The sequence below is a fragment of the Carassius auratus genome, chromosome 47 (assembly GCF_003368295.1).
Source record: "Carassius auratus strain Wakin chromosome 47, ASM336829v1, whole genome shotgun sequence".
NCBI lineage: Eukaryota > Metazoa > Chordata > Actinopteri > Cypriniformes > Cyprinidae > Carassius > Carassius auratus.
In genome coordinates, this window is record NC_039289.1 from 10948033 (window position 1) to 10972000 (window position 23968).

The 23968-nt window shown below is 38.4% G+C and overlaps 1 protein-coding gene across 2 annotated transcripts; it reads right to left on the bottom strand.

The window, feature by feature from the left end:
* Positions 1-866: 866 nt before the first annotated feature.
* slc6a6b (solute carrier family 6 member 6b) lies at positions 867-23513 on the bottom strand. 2 transcript variants are annotated; one of them, XM_026236264.1, is made up of 14 exons: positions 23305-23513; positions 17613-17842; positions 16602-16736; positions 14988-15222; positions 13441-13573; positions 12627-12761; positions 11874-11977; positions 11635-11759; positions 9430-9542; positions 7908-8045; positions 7056-7158; positions 5011-5111; positions 3538-3708; positions 867-3459 (listed from the first exon to the last, which is right to left on the bottom strand). In XM_026236264.1, exons 2-14 carry the CDS (start codon positions 17839-17841, stop codon positions 3304-3306), a joined length of 1878 nt encoding a protein of 625 aa, XP_026092049.1. In that variant the 5' UTR covers position 17842; positions 23305-23513; the 3' UTR covers positions 867-3303. The 2 variants fall into 2 exon arrangements, with proteins under 2 accessions (XP_026092049.1, XP_026092048.1); XM_026236263.1 differs by lacking the exon at positions 23305-23513 and adding an exon at positions 19904-20131.
* Between the last annotated feature and the right edge of the window lie 455 nt (positions 23514-23968).

Below are 23968 nucleotides of genomic sequence, written 5' to 3' on the forward strand. Positions count from 1 at the left end.
GCGCACTATGTGAATCATACAACCACTTTCTATAGGTCTAAAGGTAATTTGGTGGCATTTGTGTTTCATAACCGAGACAGTTTTCCAGTGCCCCTTTAGCAAACTGTCAAATACCCAGTATCCAGACTTGTACATGTAAAAATATTAGAAAAAAGGCTGACAGCATGTCCTCAGGCCGAAATGACTCGGGTAAAAATAAGTATTCTGACTTTTGTATTGATTTTTTTGTGGATGATCTACATTTGTAATTTTATTTTCTGATTTTGTTTATTGTTAAAGAAAAAAAAATGGGTAAACAGATTAGATGGATGGATTGATATAGACAGATATAGATGGCTAGATATTCAGATGGATGCATATTTGAATTGATGAATGGATATAGACAGATAGACATAGATGGACAGATATATGGATGGATAGATACAGTAGATATTTAAATGGATAGCCAGATGTGTAGATATACAGTATGGAGGGATGGATGCATGGATAGGTAATTTCCAGATAGATAGATAGATAGATAGATAGATATCCATCCATCCATCCATCCATCTATCTGTAGGTCATAGGAAGCAGCCAAAAATGTTATATTTACTGTCAAAGATGCCGAGGTCTGTAAAAAAAAAAAACTCAACATTTAAGCCAAACAAACCATTACACCATTTTATATAACTAAATGGAACCAAATGCTGAAGAAATAGTAATACGGCAAAATTATATTTGACATATTCTGAATGTTAAATGTTAAGCACACACAGAAGGGTTTTAAAAGATAAATGTTTATTAAGAGATAAAAACTTTTTCCATTTTTCTTTTTTTTGGGGAGGGGGGGGTATACAGTACAGTAAAATCTTTATCTATACACTTGATTTTTTTTTTTTTTTTTTACTTAGATATCCTCGAAATAAAAAAATAAAACATTTCTGATCATTACTTTTAAAAAAGTTCTCTTCTTGCATTTATAAACACTGCCCCCTTTAGCTGTTCTTTAAAAATGGAAGGGTTTCAAAAACGTGCAACTGCGGGAAACCAGTCTCTGTTATTAAAACACACCCTGAGACTGCATATTAATCTCGGAATAATAACAATAATAATAATTGTGCCTCTCTCAACATTTGTATTTACATTTCTGTAATGAAGCATCCCAAAGGTAGCAAGGTAGAAGCTGTTGAGATCAACTGAGCATCTCCCTTTGCGATTGGCTACAGTTTGAACTTGGCCATGTCAAAAATATCATATTAAATCTGATCAATTTAATCCATAACATTGGCATAATCCTTAGAATTAAGCTTTACTTTCTAATTTAAAAAGTAAAAATTGTCACAGTAAGTAGATTTGCATTGAGTTTTTGGTGTTAAATTAGCATACCATGGATGGCTGCTTAAATTGGCCCCTGTTCATTGTTTCTGACATATTTCAACAGCTTAAAAATCATATGCAATTCCACACATCCGTGCACCAACTTTCTGCAAGACAGGTGAAGACAGGAACAATGCATATCGTTCTACAAAGTATTGCACATTACAGTTCGCAGCAAGCTGCTTCTTCTTCTTTTTTGTCGATTAACAGCTGTGGATGAGATCTATTGGTATTTGCTGAAGACAACAGACAACTACAGTGATGTTTCTGAATACAAAAGGCAAATGTGATTGGAAATAAAACCAAAGAGATTTGATACAAAACATATGAAACTACTCTGAATCTATGTGGTTTTTAAATATTGCCAGGCAGCTTCACATACTGAAATCCCCAAATACGAACGTATCCGGTGACTTACAAATAGCAAAGTGAATATACTTGCACATCAGGCCCAGATTTAGCGCAAACTCAAAATTTGTGTGGGGGGTTCATTAACTGCGCAAATAGAATGGACATGTCTGTTGTATTTGCTACAAAAGTCACTTACTGTGAACGCATCTTTTGAAGAGGAAAGAGACGGATAAGAATTAGCGATACACATAATTCTGAAGTCATGCGCCATTTTTAACAGACTTAAAAGGGACAGTTCACGCAAAAAAATAAAGATACGTTTTTTACTCACTCTCACGATGTTCCGTTTTGTTGAGGAACATGTATAAAGAGACATTTCAATTGGTTCAAAAGTTGTTGTTTTTTTTCATACAATGATGGTACATTTACCCAAAAAGAATTTATTAAAACAGAAGAGTTTTTCCTTTGCGTTTTTCATGTACAAACAACGACTTTGTCAAAACAATTCCCATTCACATGGATCCGAAAAAACTACCAAAAAGCTATATTACGCCAGTAGTTGGCGTTGTCACTTTGTAAAGAAAAACTATGTGCTTACAGACATAAGACATAATATTGATGCGCATAATGCCACTGTTTTCACATATTCGCGTTTTTATCATTTATGCAGAGGTGATAATGGTATTGTTATCAAAAACTTTAACTTTTAACCCCCCCCCCCCAAAAAAAAAATGCTATTGTTGTGTCAGTGAATGCCAAAATACATTTAAAAAACTTGAAAACAGTAAGTTCTAAATGGTCCCCGAAAGTCAATGTTTTGTTCCCCATTGACTTTTATTGTATGTTGAATCATTCTATAAAAAACTACAAGTCATACAGGTTTGGAACCAATTGAGGGTGAGTAAATAATGACGACTTTTTTTTTTTTTTTGTAAACTATCCATTTAAATGGTGCAACAATATGGAGAATGTAGTGTCCTTAGTGGTATAGTGCATTGAAAACAAGCAGTGCTTACGGCTCGATTCTTCCACACAGCACAATCTCCAGTCTAAACAGTTTGTCGGGACACACTTAAAGCTCTACAATAATGCATAATGACTTCTATCCCTAAAAAGATGAGCCTTTCATGTTGGCGAGGATGAGGGTGTATTTTTTTTTTTAGATCTTTGTACACCAACATTACTTTTCGCGATTCACGTTTACGGAGCCCTTTGTGTTTTCCCCATGATTCTCGATTCTCAAAAAAATAAACACAGTATGATTTCGATATGTACAAGATAAAAGTTACAAAAATAGAACGGTCGTGGTTCTACGTTCAGGATACTGCTGTTTACGATCTGTTCTCATTCTAATAACAGCGACAACAATAGCAATATAATAGTGATAAAAATATTAAAAATACAGACAGACAAAATCAAACTTTCTCTGTAGAAAAACAAAACAAAACAAGGACTCCTAGTGCAGATGCGTAGCAATGTAAACCTGGTCCTACGACTATGTCAAAAGTTAAAGAGTATATTTTTAATACATGTACTATATAGAATCATATATATATAATGGAAAAGCAGGTCATTGAATCCTCTCACAGAGAGCGTTCACATCATAGTTTCTACGATGGTGTGGGTGGGCTTCATCAAGCCTCCGTTCCAGTTGGGGTCCAGCGGCTTCGCCAGCTCGTTGCATTTGGGCTGGTACTCCTGAGGGCAAGAACTGGCTCCTCCCTTCACAGGTGCCGCCACCGCTTTGATCCGCTGGAGGGAAACGTATAGCGACATTATAGGCTTGTTCGTTGGTGAAAAACCTTTTAGTCATCGGCACGACTGACTGACCTCTATAAGGGGTCCATCTGATTGAATGATTTTGATCACAACCACCATTGGTATGCAGATCATGGACGTGAGGGCAAGGGTCCAGCCGACTCCAACGGACCAGTCCGGGTACTCGTAGACTTTGTTGTATCTCAAGGGTGTGTACTTGACCAATGAGAAGACAAAGCATCCCTGCAGCAGAAAACAAAGCAGGGGTCACAAGGGCACACTCAATCCAACCTCCAATGAGTTGCTCACAGACTAATCAAAATGACCGATAAATGAAAAACTCTTTTAAATGGTGAATCTCACTGAATATGGTAAACAACTAAATCTATCTATCTATCTATCTATCTATCTATCTATCTATCTATCAATCATTAGAATTATTTTATTTATTATTAATACAAAATTTAGCTATTTTCTATATATTTTATTATTATAATAATAAATGTTGCTTTATTATTGATTGAAAAACAAATAAATGACATTGTTAATGATTGTAATTTAGTTGTTTATTACTTAAAATAAATAAATAGCAAATTTAGTATTATTTAATACATGATTAAAATATTTATTTGCTATCTAATAATAACGGTTATTATTGTTGTTGTTGTATTTATTTTTTGAAAAAAATATAGCATACATTAGCTATTTGTGATTTTTTTGGTCTACTTATTTGTTTTATAATGATACATGATTAAAAGGCATCAATACATTATCAATAATACGATTTAAATGTGATTTAAATAGAATATAATTTAATGTAATTATCGTTATTTATGCATTAATCCATAATGCATACTATTGAATAATAATGTTTGATAAAAACAATTATTTGCTATTTAATAATAATAATAATAATAATAAATATCTTAAAATAGGCTTCTTTCGTTCTTACTGTAGGTAACTTGGTAGGTAGGTAAGTAGGCAAATTATGACATATGCTTCTCTTTGTAAACCAAGTTTCCAAAATGATTAAACAGGTTAATACACTGCAAAAGAGCTATTTCATTTAATGGAAGATAAAAGTCTCCTCTGTCTTTAAAAGCTATATGGCTGTATTGTACATAAGTAAGGGATTTTTTCCCCATGATCTTCACAGAAAAACGACACTCGTGATCTCATGGACACTAATCCTGCATTCGTCCTCAGCTCCTTCCATTCATTCTGTTGGCCAAGCAGATGGTCACCCCATCTGGAGCTCTGTTACAGTGAGATGGGAGCCGGATTTTTGCAGCAAATCCAAAGCGTAAAAGCAGTATTTACATGTGAAGCCATGGGGGAGGGTATCAAACTCCAACTGCACTGAGTAAAATACTTTCATAGGACTCCTCAGCGTGTCATTTTAGGAAACATACTGAGTTAGTGGGCCTAACAAGATCCGTGGACAAGCACTTCTCACTGTTTTTATAAACACAATGCATCTATAGATGAGCAAACTGCTAAGTTACCCTGTTTTGAGGACTCTTTCTTTAACTAAAAAGAACTTACCACACACAGAAAAGGTGTGATTACAGTCCAACTCCACTTCATCCAGGGGTTTGGTCTGTAACCAATCATCTCTTCAATCGCATCATAGAAATTATCAGCGCCTGTGAAGAGGAAGAGTGTTTTTAGGTATCACATTCAAACACATTATAATCCTTATAGACTGGCCCACAAAGACTGTTATATATTTATTGCTTTAAGATGGGGATTATATTAGCAGTTTGTTCCTTTTTGTTTGGGGTTGGTTGAGAAAAAAAAAAAAGATTACTAACCATTTTAACTGTATAGTGCAAACAATGCAGTATGATATCAGGACAATCCCCCATACTGACCAATATATATTTTTATAACTTTCAGTGTCTTAACCTGAATCTACCTGCATGAAGGGTTTAAGCCACCTAAGCAACAGCTCTTAACAAGAGAAGTTGGCATGCACTGACATATTCATGACACATTTAAATATAGAAATCAAGGTCATGACAGTAGGGAACAAAGATATTAGCTTTCAGAACTACATTCAGTTGTACAATAGAAACCCTGATTTTGACACTACATCGTCCTAATTAACCCACACTCAGTTTAAACAAAGTACCACACCTGAGAATATTTCACAATCATTCCTTTCATAACAAGTAATTTGTCTGCAATAAGGGCTTTGTTTCATTTCCCAAGAAAAGAGAACTCATTTGCTGGTTTGCTGGCACTTTTTATCAATAGGTAAAGCCTTACTGCTTAAAAGTCCAAATTAGCTGTAACAGGGTTGAATGACTTAATGAATGTTAACATTCAATTTGTGTTAGGGAAAAAAAGAAAACTAAAAAAGTGATATGTGATCATGATGTAAAAGGGTCCAATTGTGTTTTACTACTTTGGTATAAAAGGTTTAAAAGATCATTATTAGTAAATGTGGAAAATTGAAAAATTATGCAGTAAGGGTTACAGATTTAGGCTAAATTTCTCTGTTACTCAACAGGGCGAGCTAATTAGGGGTTACATGTTGATTTTTATTTAAAAATAATTTACAATAAATAAACATCATATTTACAATAAATAGACACATATTTGCTTTATCTTTCTTTTTCTTACAGTAATTTTGATAGCCATGGATAAAAATAAATAAATTAATAATAATAATATTAGTAGTAGTAATAAGTAGAAAAGTATGCAGTAACAGGGTTGCAGATTTAGTCTAAATTACTCTGTTACTCAGCAGGGGGCAAGCTACTTCCAGGATACTGATTTTGTAGATAAGGATAAACTCAAGTTTCCAATAAATGAAAGATACTTATATGTTTAAAATGTTTTCATGAATAATACTTTTGGTAACCGGGTGGAATGGCATAAAGAAAAAAAGTAAACATTAATTTTTGTACAAAAATGAATTAAAAAAAAAAAAAAAAAAAACGGAGAAAGAGCCAATGCCAATGCTGCAAATGGGTCCAAATGTCTTCTTTGGTATGACAATTTTAAAGCTTATTATTAGAAATTAGCGGGAAAGCATGCAGTAACAGAGTTGCAGATTAATTCATTAGTCTAAACTACTCTGTTACTCAGCAGGGGTACGCTGGTGAGAGGCTAAATGTTAATTTTGTAGTTCTGGATAAACTCATATTTCGAAACAAAACCAAAGACACATTATTGTTTGATGTCTTTTTTTCTTACACCAACTTCAGTAACAGTATTGAATGGCTAACTTATTCAGCCAACACACTGAGAAAACACAACTTTTTGATTTTCAGTGCAATCTTTTTAAGATTGGATTTGTTAGAGGTGTTTGATTAGAGATGGAGCTTAACTCTGCTCAAGGGTATCATAATTAAAATAATTACAATTTGATATGACAGGGAAATCATGCAGTAACAGGGTTGAACTCAATACTTAAAAATCATACGTTTTTACATTTAAAAACATAACAGGAACACGTTTTCTTTCTTTTTTTAAAGCACTGGCCAATTTCACAGCAATTTGTACCATATTAATGGAAAGTGCCTGATCGAGTACACCATTATGTATAAAAGTCACATTTTCTGTTTACTACTTACACTTACCATAAACCCAGGCAACAGCAATACATTCAAAGAATGCAACCCATAAAAGGCACACGCCACTGGCTGCATAGTAGTCAAAGAGTTGAAACACGTACATGCCACCCTGAAAATCAGACATACAAAAACATATATATATAGATATTTGAATTATTGAAAAAGAGAGTAGCAACTGGGTACATGCTATAATTGCAAAGCCAACACAATGGAGGACTGTTATGAGCAAGGGTTGGCTAAACACTTGACTAGTTTTCTTTTGGCATTTGTTGCACAATGCATTCAGGGGTGACATAAGACATTATGTCATGGAACAAATGGGACACTGTGTGGCTCAAACCACAGAATAGCATTCCCAGTTTATCACTGTTCCAGGGCTTAGCAATCAGGGGCCGAGATTTGAATAGGCCCAAAAGAATCTTAGATGTGCATTGTTGGACCAGGCCGGATCTCCTAGTATAGCAGTGTGATTCCTCTGTGGAATTCTCACTGCTCAAAGCAGGTCAGGATGTCCATAAAAAGACATGGCACTGGGAGTGATAAGGTACTGCAGGGAGAGGAGGCCTCTTCCTTATGGGAGAGAGCATGGGCAGGAGATTTGGCATGAGTCTGACGTTCTTGATTACAGGAACTGAGGGTTTGGTTGAGGGCCACATACTATCAAATGACAATGTTACTAAAATCCTAAAAGGAAAACATATGGTGCCTGACCATTCAACTAAGCTGCATTTGATACAGTCTTTATTTAGCCAGAAGAAACCAGCTGGTCCATTTTGTTGGCAAAGTGGTAAAGACCAGAATTAGTATGGATTTGAAAGGGAAATGCTTCGTAAATGAGTATTTGACTGTTGTACTTACCTCGGTGACCATGGTAAGTCCCAACAGGTAGCTCACAAAACAGACTATAGCAATGAAGATTTCACGCCGATAACCCTTCCTTAGGAAGGATGGATACAGATCCACTAGGGAGGTGATCTGCCCTTCCACTTCAACAAACTGGGAAGAGAAAAACACTGTCAGAACAAACTGGTTTCTTGTTTGCTAACTCAAGCTGATAGGGCAAAGATTTCATATTTTGAGTGGATATTATACAGTACAAAATTGGCAAAGGAAGAAAGAAGCTAATGGGATACTTGTGCCACGTTTTATAATAATAAATCTACTACGAGTATGAGGCTTTTTGTTCATTACTATTAGCTTTGAGGCCAGTGCACAACAAAAATTATTTTAGGAGATACACATTACAAATAGAATAGTTTGTACAATAAAAATGCTGTCTAAAATAAGCAAGCACTTGCCCAATACCAATCATTGTCGTCATAGCCTAAAAGGTATTACTGTAAGTACAACTGTACATAGATCCCCCTTTAATGTTATCCAGCACAGCTGCATGAATATTATTTTAGATACTCAATTTAATGGTCCAAGTACAACACCCTAGATTAGTGTACCCCCTGGATGTGGACGGACTCTTATTTAGGGGTGTTCAATTTCACTGGGACCAAGAAATATGAGAGCATACTGCTGTAAGGTCAATTAGCTGCCAACGTTTTTGTTTTCTTTCCTTGCTTAATTTGTTATACTCATCTCAATTCTTTCAGAAATCTTTAGAAATTATCAAATAAAATTATAAATATTAGCTGGTTATATTATTTATTTATTTATTTTTCATTTAAACTCTGTATGATCTTCAAAATATGCAAAAAGTGTGAAAAATTTATTTGTATTTAATCTATTGCACTTTGAATGTTAGCTAAGAAATTTTCATTAGCCCGTCAGCCATTTAATTCCAAAAATGTTTTCTAAAAGGTCCACTGACTGGGTTGAACTTCAACATCTTGCTTTATGCCATTATTAGGGGCCGTTCACATATCGCGCCTAAAAACGCGTGGAAAACGATAGGCGTGCCGCTTTCTCCTTCTTTCCAAATCGCTCGGGCAGTCGCAGCCCTGAGGCGTCTGCTTTTGCTAAGCAACCATGACCTGTTCTCTCCATGAAGACGCGGAAATTTCAGCAAATGATAAATGGATTTGCAGCTCTAAAAATCGCTTGCAGTAGCTCTGCTACTAAATTTATTTAAACTTGGCTGAAGCTGATTGGTAAGTTCTTGTCACATGACCCGTGGTGGGCTTGCCGCATTCTGAAAACTTGAAATGTTTTTAACTCAATGCGATGCAGACGCACCTGGAAAAAACGGGTGCGTCGCAACGCGTACGCTTCGCGACCGCGTCGCTTCCATTATGAGCGCGCATACCGCGCGACTACATTGGAAATAACGAACTTGAGCGCGCAAAAGACGCGATATGTGAACGGCCCCTTACTCTGTCAACTAGTGGTTTTCAAAGCTGTTTAGCATCACAGTTTTTCATTTGACACTCACCTGACTGTCGAGGCCCAACAGCAGAAGCATGATGAAGAAAAGAATTGCCCAAAATGTTGGAAGTGGCATCATACTCACAGCTTTAGGGTAAGCAATAAAGGCCAAACCAGGACCTATTGGGAAGAGAACAGAGAGGGGTGGGGAAGTGGAGAGTGTACAGTTAGCAAGGCTAGCAATTTGCACACTTTGATCTATGCCGGTGTGGCGCGTTTCGTTGTCAGCACAGACCAAAAGGAGACATGAAAGAAAAAAGGAGCGAGAATCTACATGACAATGTTATCAAACCAGGCAAATTTGCCAGTGGTTCATTGCAAATCCAATGATTGTTTCAGTGCATCTTCGTAGTTAGCATCTTGATGTTAGCCTCAGCTGTTTTGAAATCAAGAAAATGTTTCAGGAGCGGTGTGATATTTCTAGGTATGCGCAATAAATATTTGCCAATAATTAAAAGTGCTTCTCCTCAGTAAAGCCGATTCTCTAATCAGCGGTAATTTCCATCAGGTGTGTGATTTCACATAGAGCAGCTGTTACTACACAGCCGTTGTTAACTAACAAGCTGCGCAAATCCACATTTATTGTCAGTTAACAACGGCTCTGTGTAGTAACAGCTGCTCTATGAGAAATCACGCACCTGATGAAATTGACCTCTGATAAGAGAACCGGCTTTACTGATGAGATGCGCATTAATTATCAACCAATATTTACTGTACACCCCTAGATATTTCCCATTGGTAATACTACAGGTTACATATTCAACACTACATAGAACAACTTAAAAGGTAACATACAAACACCTCAATTTGCTACTGCAACATAAAAAGTAGAATTCAATCTATTCAACAGAGGTTAAATGCAAAAACAAGCACAATACATATATAATAAAACCATGAAACAATGACCATAATGTCAAAGTACAATAAAATGCACTTTACACAGAGTCAGGTTGATGCATCTATGACTGACCACCCCAAAATTTACTTCTCTTTCCCAAAAAGCTTATTTTAGCTGCTTGACATTTGTAATGTTTAGAAATGTGTCCAACCCAATCATCCTGAAAGGCTCCCTGATAAGGAACCTGTGGCTCCACACAACCAAAACCGTGCTGATATGCACGAAAGTTCAAGTAAAGTTTAGGTTTGTATGTCTTATAAACAAAGTGATAAAGATGTATGCTTTGTGCACCTCGCTTGAGCCAGACATACCAAAGTCTCCACAGAGGAGGGCCAAAGCATGAACAACCACAGAAGACTATACATTTGGAAAAACTTGAGATTAAATAGCAGTCGTTACATCAACTGATCTCTTTCACTATGAGACTTACTGAAGATGAATTTGAACAGCATGTCTTAAAGCAATGTGAAAGATGAAGAGCCATTCTGAGAAACAACTGACATGAACTAGATGGTCAAAGGTATATACACACCAGAACATCTCAAATATATGCACTTGTTGAACATTTAATTTCAAAACCATGAGCTTCCATTCGCTTTGGGAAGGTGTTCCAGTAGATATTGGAACAAGGATTTGGTCTCAGTAAACCAATCTGTCTTAAGGAGACTGCATGGTTGTATATTTCATTGTAGGCACCTGCTTGTAAGCAAAGGCTGTAGCTGAAATAGCCAAGCACATGAAATATATAAAGGTGTCAACATACTTTTGGCCATGTAGTGTGTCCAGGTTAGAAAAAGGAACTAATAGGAACTAACTTGGCGAACTCAGTCAAATTGCACATGGTTCTCGAGGACTTTAACCCAATCTCTCCATAAGCATGTTGTAAATTTCCTCTATCCTGAACTTGGCACAAGATGCTTCTTGATTAGGGTCACCAGTGGAAACGGTCTTGAACAGCAGGCGATGCTGTTTCACACAACAGCTGATTCTTCAACATTAGTGAATTAGGACTTAATGTTCCCAGTGGCTCCAAGAACAAGCTCTTCTCACAGTTCTACAGTTGACTCCAAGCAAATTCCGCTTCCCATCGAGAGACCTTCTACATTTCGCCAATTCATTTTGGTTTTATCTGATGAATGACGAAGAAGAATCCACATTTTAGGCTTTCTTTTTAGTCCTTGGACCTACAACTATTCTTATTGGCTCCGAATCGTCAATTTCCCCCGCCGTTTTCACTACAGGGTTGACCAAACTTTTTTCGTGTTGTTATTTGCAGCAGCAGTGCCCACCATCACTGCTACTTGACCCTCGTACCTGACTCTGCCACATCGGCTATGTCCACCCCTTGCTCTTGTGCCATGAAGCCCAGGACGGAAAATATTGCGAAGCCAGACACAAAACTTGTAGCGCTGTTCAGGCCTCCCAGCAGCAAACAGTCCCTATGTCACACATATGTCATGGAGTTTGTTAATTAACACAAAGGAACCCTACGTTCCCATTTTGCCCGTTCACTGGACTAAGCCCCCCTCCCACCCCGGGGTGTCGACACACACCTGTAGCAGTTGTATTTGTACTTGTTGTAGCTTCCCAGTGACGTCATGGCTCCAAGACAGATGGCATAAGAGAAGAAAATCTGTGTCCCTGCATCGATCCACACCTAGACACAAGACGCCAAACCATTTGCTGACTGACAACATAAATTGAGCAAACCCAAATATTTGCATGTGTTCGGCCTCTCGTAGGTCCTCCAGAACTGTATACACCATGAAGGACTAATATAAAATTTTCAACAACTACATATCATGTTTAGATTCCTAGCTTTCTGGCTGAGGCCATCATGAGCTTATTTATGTTGACTCTTTTGCATATCTTGGGTTTCCCTCTGTAAACGTTACATCTGAAGTTTATTCTGGTTTTAAGTTGGTGTACATTATGTTGACAAGTGTAAACAGCCCTTTTCCTGCTGAAAAGTCCATCTTAGATGGCTGATTTATATTGGTTAGTGCTGATTTAGTAGCTAGACAGCTGGTGGACTATCACAGTCATGTTGTTCACCAGCAAAACCTAGCTTTGAAAGTGGGTCGAACGAGAGTTGGTCTTTCTGTTGCAGCTAGTTGACCAAGGTAGTCTTGCTGGTTAAGCCTAATGGGGTCCAGCACACAAAACACAACATACGCTAGGAACCAACTATGTTGGTCTTTTCAGCAAGGTTGATAGCCATAGAAACTATCTATGTGGTGTGGAATTAAGTTTTGGTGGGTGTATGATAGTACAAAGTCTTTTGATGTAAATAAATGAGATCTTACCTCTGGGTCTCCAAGACGAGTCACATTTGGGTACAGATAAAATTTGATGCCCTCGGCTGCCCCAGGAAGAGTGACACCCCGTACAAGCAGGACAATTAACATGACAAATGGAAATGTTGCTGTGACGTACACAACCTAAGCAGAAAAGCCAAGAACACTGTTAAATGTAATGCTTTGGTTGTATGAAAACCCACACACTTGGCTGGTGATTTGACAGTTTAAAAATCTAAAGCAGAGCTTTTTCAAAGTACTTAAAAAAAACTTGTCACACTTTCCAACATTCTGAGATGACATTTTGTCCAAACCGCTTACAAGCCGAACATGTAATTTACAGCCTAACTTCACTGACAGTTTTATATCGTCTTTTGTGGATATGCTTTTTGATCAACTGTTTTCCTCCCATCGTGTAATGATTGGCTAGAAATATTACGTTGACCACAATTCCGAAAACTACATTAAAAGACATTATTTGCATTGTCATGACAAATATTGCTAACATTGCTATACAGCAGTCTACTGTCACAGTGTGTTGGCAGAAGCCATGATAAGATTCACACATGCACGCTCAGTGTGAATGTGTGCCCAAACCAAGATGTGGTGTCTGCTGATTAACTTTACAGTCTCTATTAAGAAGGAGGTGTGCTATAGTTTCTATTGCTGCTGATAACCAGGCCTGCTATGTTTATGTTGATACTGGCTAAGGTAGCATTCAAATTTCCCTAGCTACTTATAACTTCAGTGACATTGTAAAAACTATTATTAGATCTTATATTGACTGAAGTTGAAAGAATTTGTGTTATGCAACTAAGCTCACCTTCCCAGTGGACTTGACACCCTTCCAGATGCAGAAGAAACAGATGACCCACATAGCGAGCAGACACAGAGCCAGGTCCCATTTAATATGACCCACCTGCTCGATACCATCTGAGATGCTGAGGACATTTCGCCTGTGGTGGAAAGAATGATTGTTGGTGAGAAATTCTTAAGCTATGACAGATGACTTAACTACACAGGAACAAGTTTGTATGTACAAATCAGAACAAGAAGCCAGTCATAACAGAGCAGGTATAGCAAACTCCCGGAGGGATTCATTCCTGCAGACTTCAGTTCCAAATCTGTGCCACACCTGCCTGTAATTTCAAGTAATGGCTCAGATATGTTTGATTAGGTTTGAAGATGAACTCTGTAGGATACCTCCAAAAGAATAGTTAGATACACATAGTCCAGAAAGGTTTTGGATAGTTTATGGATAAATTAATGGAAAACCTATTTCTGTTCCAAAATGGGATATATATTTCAGGGTATGTAAGCAGCCATAGCAACTTTATTCTGAACACAATCGTCTCAAGAGTCTTGTGTGTTCACCGTGAACATACTCTGGGTTGACAACTTCCTCACAGTTGGCATTTCGGCTTACCTTGAGTAAGCAAGTTTTGGGTAATCATCTGAAAGTTCAGGATGTGTGTGATGGTAAGTTAATCTTGCCTTCTTGAAAACACCCCGTCATAGAGTTATAATTCCACCACTAGCTTTCTGCTAGATCAGGTGTGTGTAGTCCTGCTTCCATAGGGCCTCCCTCCTGTAGATTTTGGCTTTAACCTTCTCGATCACACCTTCTTGAAAGATTATTGAAGACCTAATAATAATAATTCATTACATTTATATACCGTAAGGTGTGTTTAATTAGGGATGGAGCTAAACTCCATAAATATTGGTCTTCAGAAGGCAGTCTAGAGATCTAAACCAGGGAAGGTCCACTCTGTTCCCAGAGGGCTACTGTCCTGCAGAATTTGTCTCCATTTCTAATCAAACACATCTGTAAAATCTAACCTCTGTCTTCAGGATTGGTTGAATAATACCAGCAGGTTGATAGAGCCTAACTGCAGGACAGTGGCCATCCATGGCCAGAGTTGCCCAACCTTGCTCTAGTTACTTTGGTCTATGTTTAAAGCAAATTGGGACTGCTCCTCGGGACCCACTATTCTGCCAGGTTTAGGTAAAATAGTCCTGAATCTGCTAATTCAAGTCTGCAGAATTACTTTGGGATTAGATTGCAGCCAGTAGTGTTGGAGCAGGATTGTCTCTAAACTCTAAAGGGTAGTGGATCTCCTGAATACCCCTAATCTATAGCATATATAGAAAGTGTGTTGAAGGCCCCATAAGATATTTAAACGACAACATTACTAAGAGGGTAAAGGAGCTCTAAGGTCTTTGAGAGTGATTTAGGACAGCTGTACAGATAAATGAGGCAATGTCTCTGGTTCATAACCCCACAACAACTTCTCAACTAAAAGCTGATAGCTGGATTTGGATGGCTTTCAAAGTACAAAACAAAATTGTACTAAAGTAATGAGTACTTACTCCCAGAACTCAGTGACGGGGGAAGTGAAGTTAGCAGCGTCCGCAGCCAACCAGAGTGTCTTGTTCTTGCGGAGGGTATCCTCCACACAATTTTCTGTGTTCCATTTGTTGTTGCAGCTTGCCCAGGGAAGCTCTGGCTGAAAGCACTGGAACAGGTAGTACAAGCCCCAGGCCAGAATCACAATGTAGTAGATGTTCAGCAGAGACACAATCACTATGGATGCATAGCCGATACCTGTTTAAAGAAAACAATTGTGACTTAAGCCAATGGCACACTAGACTGACTCAGCACATGGTAGTTGTGCCAAGTGTTTGCAGTTTGTTATTATAACCTTAATGAATGCAATGAAAGGAGTCGTGCTCCAGTGGAGCATGAGGATGGATAAATAAGTGATAAACTTGCTTGCTGTATAAACATGGAATAAATTGTCCCGAGTGGGAGGAAAGTGATGTAAGACATTGGTTTAGAGATTGAACTGTGTAAATCAATGTTGGCCAGGCTGAGTGGAAAGCACATCAGACCAAAACTCTCACCTCATTCACTGGCAGAGGGATATGAGTAATTCAGCAGTTGCATGTAATGATTGCTCACTAGTAATCACTGTTTAAATAAGTAATGTATCCATGGTCAGAGGACATTTTTGTAAGGTTTGATATGCTCTTTGTTATATAAGGGATATTTCTATGGAATTATGTTTTTTTGTTTTGTTTTTTCTAGCAAGTAGTCATTTAGTCTGGGTTTTGATTAAAGGTAAAGTGGGTTGCTCTTTGTGGGTCTCGAACCCACAACCTTCAGTTTGCTCAATCCAGCTTTAGCCACTAGACCACACACACATGATGAAGAGATGTCAAATTATACAAGCTACTAGTCAAGAGCAGCTGTCCTTCTTAGCCAATACATTAATTGAGCTGCAGATTTGACTTTGTCTCTGCTACCAGCCAGGATGAAGATTAAACTACTACAATTCCCTAGAGTAGTAAGAAAACAGACTGCAATTAACAGACTGGTGAGATTAAAATGCACCAATGGTGACTGCTTTAGGACTATACAACATGTGGCAAAGACAAGTTTATCTGCTTTGGTCTACATGGATATCTCCAAAGAAATGAACAGATGCTGCCATGCTTATATGGGAGCCCATAATGAATAATGTATTGGACAATGGAAATTTATAAATTATATTTAGATATTTAATATACATGTACAAGGATTTTTGAAAACATAAATATGTGCTCTATTCATAACTCCCAGTAGATTGCCTGGTCTAAACCTGAAAAAAGGGTCCATGTCATTTGCTCTGAGAGGTGAGGAAGATTGACCCTTACTGCTATTTCTGTAAACATTTTTTTTTCCTTCTCTGGCATTAAAAGGGGTATGCATTTCCAATCGGACACCCAACATGAAAGCTGTATGCCTAGCACAGCCAATCTTCAGATACAGCTGGTGGTATCTGTGACACCTCCCACTCTGTCCTTGCCGAGGGGTCAGAGACTCAGAGTGGTTGGCATGACCCCATTTGCCCCTGCTGGTAGATATGGTAACTACACCAACTGACAGCAAAAAGCATAGTTCTCCATCGACAAAAGATCAAGATACTTGATCAAGAAACTGACCTGTAAAAATGGGGCAAAGTTTCTCCCAGCAGGTGATTCCTCCCTCAGAGGTGAACTGACCAAGCGCCACCTCCAGGAAGAATACAGGCAGTCCTCCGCCAAACAGGAAAATGAAGTACGGGATGAGAAAAGCACCTAAAAGAAGCCAAGAGAAGACTCACTTGATTCTGTCAATTATTATATCCCATTAACTGCTGGATTATTGTTTAACCCATTTCTCATGGAGTTCATCCAGTACAGTGTAAGACACTTGCTCTCATTCTTTTTATGTACATCTGTTGTTCTGAAGAAAGTGAGTGTTATGAAAATTATATGCTGGTGATTGTTTCACAGTTGCGGAAATCTAGGGGTACTTTTTCAGAAGATACTGTAAATGGAATATCTTTAATGTGTCTAATTTCCAAAGTTAGCACATGACTGATGTTGATATGAGGCTGTATTAATCATTAAGCCTTAAAAAGACAGTTCACAGAGAAAAAAAAATATGAAATAATCTCTCTTCCATGTAACAAAAGTGGGTAGTGATGCATGTGGTCAGACTTTATAAAAAATAAAAAAATAAAAAAAATAAAAACATGAAAGTAGTCCATAGGCCAAACATAGACCAAACAGACCAGTTATTCACTCTCAAATCATATTTGCATGCATTTAATTGAAAATGCATTGTGTTTGGGATACAAGAAAACTCATGATGTATGACATGATGAGTTTTCATAAAAACTTTATGGTAGTTTTTTTTATACATTTATGAAGTTTGACAGTTTAATCATTATCTTGCGCTCTACTGAAAAAGAGCATTTTCTAAACATTTCTGTGTGTATCCTAGAGAACATGATTATCTTTGGGTTTGAAACAACATGATGATGCGTAAATGAAGACAGAATTTTTATTTTTGAGTTGATTTATCCAACTGATATCCTCTGGGGCAGATTCAAGAAATAATGAGAAATTAAGTTTTTAGAACTGTCACATCGGTGTTCAAAGTCCAAAAGTATCAACAGATATGCTCACCTCCGCCATTCTTGTAGCAGAGGTACGGGAACCGCCAAACGTTGCCCAAACCAACAAAGCCCCCGGCGACTGATAGAAGAAAGTCAAGCTTGCTAGCCCACTTTTCCCTTTGGGGATGTTTTCCCTCTGCTTCATCCTCTGGCCTTGTGCCTGGGCTCTTTCCTGGGGAGGGTTTCAGAATGTCCTTGTGGAAGTCCTTTAGACACTGAAGTTTCTCCTTCTGGGCCATGCTATAAAGATAACAAACGGTCAGAACTCCTGACTGAACCACTGCGACCTTATGTTCAGATGTCAAAAAGATTGCATTTAGTTTGCAAAAACATTTATAATTAGGTCAAACAGAAATGGTTAAATTTAGAACCGTAGCTTTTCCGTGTGTGAGAAATGTTCACGAGAAGATTTTGTGATGGTTCACGTGATTAAAATAACAGCACCTTTGTGTGGTTTCAGCACAGGAAATCTTCATGTACGACACAACTGCTAGCAAGTATCATGACAACAAACCTAGTCATAAAAAAGCGTTAAGATTCATGGCTTTTTTTTGTTGCTGTTGCTTGTGAAGTGTGTCTGTGTCAACACAAAACCACATAGCCACATCAGCATTTAACACCAAAGACTGTAGTGTAACGTCAGTATAAAAGCAAAATGGGCACTCTCTTAATTCATGGCCTGTTCTACGGCTGTGCAAAAAATCGAATGCGATTTTCATGCGCATCTCGTCAGTAAAGACGCTCCTGTAATTAGAAGTATATCTCCAGCACGTGCGTTCAGATCAGGGTTGCCAGGTTTTCACAACAAATCATGCCCAGTTGCATCTCAATACTAGTCTAAAACTAGCCCAAGCACGTTTCCAGGAGGTTCCCTTATAAAAATTGCTTCCTGAGGTTAAAATATATGTTTTTTAGCAGGGTTGCCTTGGTAAAATTCACATTTTAGGGGCTAAATATCACGTTATTTGTATTGTCACTTCGACCCACGGACATGAAAAACAACCACAGACTTGGCAACACTGGTTGGCATTTACTACACATAGCCTTAATTCACTGACAATCTACACAAAATCGATGTTAAAATCGCAGGCGATTCTTTGTCGATTTTGAAAGCGATTTTGTGTTAGCTGTCGGTAGACTACGGCTCTGTGTAGTAACTGCCGCTCCACCTGAACCAGTGTTGCCAAGTCTGCGGTTGTTTTTCATGTCCGTGGGTCGAAGTGACAATACAAATAACATGATATTTAGTCCCTTAAATGATAATTTTAACCCCGGGAAGCAATTATTATTGGGGGAGCTCCTGGAAATGCACTTGTTTTGAGAAGTTCTGAGAAGCAACAGGGCGGGATTTGTTTTGAAAACCTGGCAACCGTTTCAAAGCACGAGCCAAACTTGCCATGGAGCCCCTAAGATGAATCCCAGAGAGTAAGATACCAAAGTCAACTCCAACATCCCTAGCCTTTCCAGACGCCCTTACAGCTTGGCAACGCTTGAACAAACTATAGCCCAACTGTGAGGCTGGTTTCTTCAACACAAGCCTGCTTTTTTCCCTGGTCTCAAGGGGACGGAAGAAGAGGGGGAAGAAATCTGCGTTGTGTTTGACAATCGATAAATACACGTACATTCTCCTTTCTGTAGCTTTACTAAACATACGACTTAATAAACATGCTAACTAGTGTGGCAGCATGCCAAGACTCCAGGCTGTAGCGGTTCTCCAGATACCAGTTCGATGATGTCTGTACATCTAATGTTCATTTAAATTGATCTTCCGGAGGTTTCTTAAAGTCTAATACGTTAAAAGAATTTAGGTTTTATATCCTTACAACACTAAATAGCTCCAATTTAACTGATGATTCTCTGTGATATATACATTTTTTTTAATTTAGCACAGAATCATTAACTTGGAAACACGAGACTCTTTCGGGAATTTACGTTCATCCGCTTTAGGTTGGTTAAATCTTTGTATTTCAAAGGCTTGGGAGCTTGTTACAACTCAAACACGGTCTGTTACATAACTAGAGTGAAATCCTCCAGACACTTTCCATTTCCATTCAAAACACTGTGGTGACAAATTTCACTGGCTGAGAGTCAAACAAAGCAAACAACTGGGTTGAAAAAAAATTTGTATTCCAATTGCAATGTCATTTTTGCCCACAAGTTGGTATTACTTTAAACGTCAATAAAAGAAATTCAGTTTTAAATAAATTTCTGATCTAAGTTTCTAATATCCAACACTTTAACTTTTCCCCATTATCCACAAACCAAACATTGCCTCAAATTAATGCACTGCCTTTCACTTACATTTCTTTCATGGCTGAATCCAATTGGTCTGTGTTGTTCTCTCAGCAGACACCATACCTCTGACCACACTCCCCCAATCTCTCCAGGGCTCAGTGTAAGCCGAGGTGACACCACGGCCCGCCCACAGACTAAGACAATTAAAAGCAATCAGTAGATTGGTCGCAGCTTTGGAGCAGCGGATAACCCAAGCATCGGTCGGTTCGATGGTAAATTTCCACTTCCCAGAAACATCAGAGGTCTATCTGAAACTATTTATGCTAGTGGCGTCCACTTGTGGCAATCTGAGCCGCAGACGTGACAAACAAGAGCATGTGGACGGCAATCCACACCTCTGTTGCGTTTCACTTGAACAGCTGATGGTTTCCAGGCTGTTGTCATGCCTCCTGCCGTGAATAGCTTTTCATTTCAAGACAAACAACTTAGCTTAGCATACTTTGACATGTAGTCAAAGAACAATTATATACATTTTGTTAAGTGGTTTGAAGAAGGAGCAAAATATTTGACTGACTGAGAAGTCTGACTTGGATTCTGGATCAGTAGGGAAGCAATGACAAGGCTCAGTGCATTTAAATGTGGCGAGTAACAAAAGGCTATTGTACGACTTGTTTTCCTCAGCTTTTTGCATTTGGCAGCACAGGGACAATGGCGATTTGTGCTCATAGGACCATTTCTATGAATTTTAGATCGGGTAATTTGTTCAAAAATACAGAACAACAGATCTGCTGGCGTTTTCTTTCGCATTTTTAACGCACAGTGTTGGAATCCGGTGAAAACTGTGACACATGGCAGCTTACTTTGGGACACTGACTAAATATGTTTGATTCCCAAGCAGAAACAATAGACCTGAATCGCAACGAGCTGGTTAAAACTTTCAAGTATTCTTCAATGGAAGCTGGAGCAGCTTCACTCCGGAATCCACAATCAGCCGCCTCCAAGAAGCTCCTAACTGGAAGTGATTTGTTCTTCCGCATCTATAAGTCACATAGCCTGTGGCCACAAGGGATTTGTTGGCCCATCAACTTTGTCATCTCAGCTAAGTGGCAGGAATGGCAGGATTGCTTCACTCTCTCGATTGTTGAGGGAGACTTCAGGTCTGGAATAGGTGTGAGCTACTTGGCTCATTACATAACGGTCCCTATTTTAGAACCATGTACATTTCCTGAGTGCTCTCACATCAAATGTCTTCCTTTCCGCACTCGTTCCACCACATAAACGGAGATTGGAGCGTTAGAAGCACACTCATAGCCATTTATGTAAACCTCATAATGTAGCAATGAAGCATGAAACTGAAGTCATGAACATTAAAGTCAAGTGTTGACAGCAGAGTTTGATCATCTTGTACATTTAATCTATGACATGATGCATTGGTGCACCAAAATGAATCACTGGAAGTCAGGATGCTTCAGATGCATCATGTTGCAGAGCTATAGTCATGGTGGGACGATGAGGTCCCACTGTCGTCCTAAAAAAGTTTCCCATGACCTCCTTGCAATGCTTCTTACTAAAATATAATGGCCTCTATGTATTTTGATATATACAGACTTTTAAATCAAATAGAGATACACGCCTTCAACAACATTTTGTGTTGAATTGTATTAATGCTGTAAATACAATAAATGGTTTTTTTTTTTTTTTTTTTTTTTTTGCTATAAATGTATATCTTTCTGTAAGCTGACAAGTTAACATTGATGGCTCTAAAAATATTTTTTGTTATTTACTTATTTTTAACTCAAATTTTCAGTATATTTCCAGGCACCCACTTTTAGTCTCATAGAGATCCTTGGGCCCTAATTGAAAACTCTTGACTCATTATAACTCATATATGTGGAAGTCATTATAACTTTTCCATCTGCTGGATGTGAAATTTACTTAGATAAAAAAAAAAAAAAAAAAAAAAAAAACATGCTGGAAGAGTCCAAAGTCTAAAGTGGTAAACTCAATTTTGTCCAGAGCTGTTTGTTGGCAGTCATGACACAGTTTCGGCTTTGTTAGCGGATCTTACTTTTTTTATTGACATCAATTCAAAAGTAGCTCATATTTGCAGTTCTCTTTTATGACACTAGGATACAGACAACACGCTGAATAATTATTTAGCCGTTTTTTATTTAGCTGGGAAAAAATAACAAAAAAGATTTAAATTGTATCTGTCCCAAATACATTGTGGCTCTGCCCCTAACAGTGCGCTAGGTTTGCAAGCTGACGTGTGGTGTGCACACAAACCTAAAATCATGAATTGTGTTTGTTTGAGCAGGGACCGCGAGTGAGCTGCTTGACTTCCGCATGTCCCCTAAGTAGGCTACTAAATGAGGTGAACCTGTTTGCGAGAGACGACTTCACAGCTGCACTGTCAGCTTATTTTTATGAGGATGCCGGTCCAAACAAAAAAGCTATATTCTGATGGACCGGCTCGTTGCTTAGCATTGCTTATTTAATAAGAAAAAAACATTGTAAGGAGCAGGTGTCTCGAGACGGGGTTTTTGAACTGGGGGAACGGTATTTTTTAGAACTGAGGAACTTCTGACAACAGTGTAGCGCGTGTTTAAACGGAGAAAAAAACTCATCAGAATGTAAACGGCACCTTAATCGTTTTAAACGCCATTCGCGCTGCTTTCAGATCCACTTCGTTTCGCTGTTGAACGCCTGAACGCGTCCTCGCGTGAACCGTCGCCAGAGACGCCAACGTCACCAACCAACATTTGATTTCTTCGAGGAGGCGCATCCGTATCACTGACTTTCGCAGGATGTTGCGAAGATGTTTTTTCTTCTTCAGAATGCATCTAACAGGTTGTTGACGCAACCTTCTACGCTTGCATCTTGTGTGCAAAATAAATAAATAAATAATACTGAATAAATAATTAGTTTGTGCTTTAGTTAATCCGCTTGTCACTGCTGAGGTGAATGTCTCAGGGGTTTTTAAACCCCTCAGTGATTCAGGTTTGCATCGACGGACATCAAGCTGTTTATTCTTAACTCTATGCAGTCAGCACACAAGTTATATTTGTCTGGAGCGGGAGTGTAAGAAATTCAATGACAAGTCACAGCATCAACACAAACAGCGGTCTTTGCTCCTTATGGAGCACGAGGCTATCAAATCATCATAAATCATAAAAATGAATTAAACGATTATATTATTATGCTACATACCATGTCTATATTAAGGGCTAATATATAAAATAAGTTTTAAAATAATAACATTAAACAAAATCCTCTAAATAAACAGTTTACTTCCTGAATCTCTTGACAAAATCTTATGACAACTGAGACAAGATACAGAATGGGGGATGACTTAAAAACATTGAAAGAAAGTTAAAAAAAATGTATATATCTAAAATAAAACATAAGTGGTATAGCATCAGTGCATGATGTCAAATCCAAAGAGCAATAATGCGAAATAGCGTTACCTTTACTGTTTATTTCCTTTAATTCCTTTGAAACGCTGGTGTCTCTTCTGTATTGTGCGGCTGCTCGGTGCTGAATAACAGCGGCAGCGGTACATTTAGTTTATGAGCTTCTTTTTTCTGACCTTTGTCTCTCAACATGGGTGACCATTAGACATCACTTGTGGAAAAACACCGGCCTGCCTCCCGTGCGCGGTAGCAGCGCGTCTTCTTAAAGCGCCAGCTTCCTGGGTTCAGAAAAGCGCGCCTCCAACGCGCATCACCGCCTCGCTGCTCAACAGCGCCTCCTCTGGTCAGCACTGCTGGATCAATGCAAACAACAGTCCCAATATGTTACTGTACTCTGTCTATGTTGATGGCAGAACATTCCTTTGATTTATGCCTACAGAGTGATTCCTGCAGCTCATCTGGTAGATCACTTCTGTCGCAACGTTTGTGGTGTGAATCCTGCCAAATACACGAGTGACATTGATAGGTAATAGGACCCATCGCAGCACCCCCGGCCCCGGACAGCCTTTACCCGAACCTCAGACGAGAACATCTCTAAGTGGCCCATTGGTAACTGTACCTCCAGAGAGCTCTTGGGTGAAGCAACTGTTCACCCTAAAATGAAATTCTGCTTAAAAATGTACTCACCCTCAGCTCATCCAAGATGTAGATCAGTTTA

Bases quoted from the DNA above. Each gene is read 5' to 3' on its own strand.
- slc6a6b (XM_026236263.1), bottom strand. The intron at 11,760-11,873 runs GTGTGTGTCGAC...TGTGTGACATAG, and splicing joins TACAAATACAACTGCTACAG to GGACTGTTTGCTGCTGGGAG. The intron at 3,709-5,010 runs GTAAGTTCTTTT...TTTCTGCTGCAG, and splicing joins TCACACCTTTTCTGTGTGTG to GGATGCTTTGTCTTCTCATT.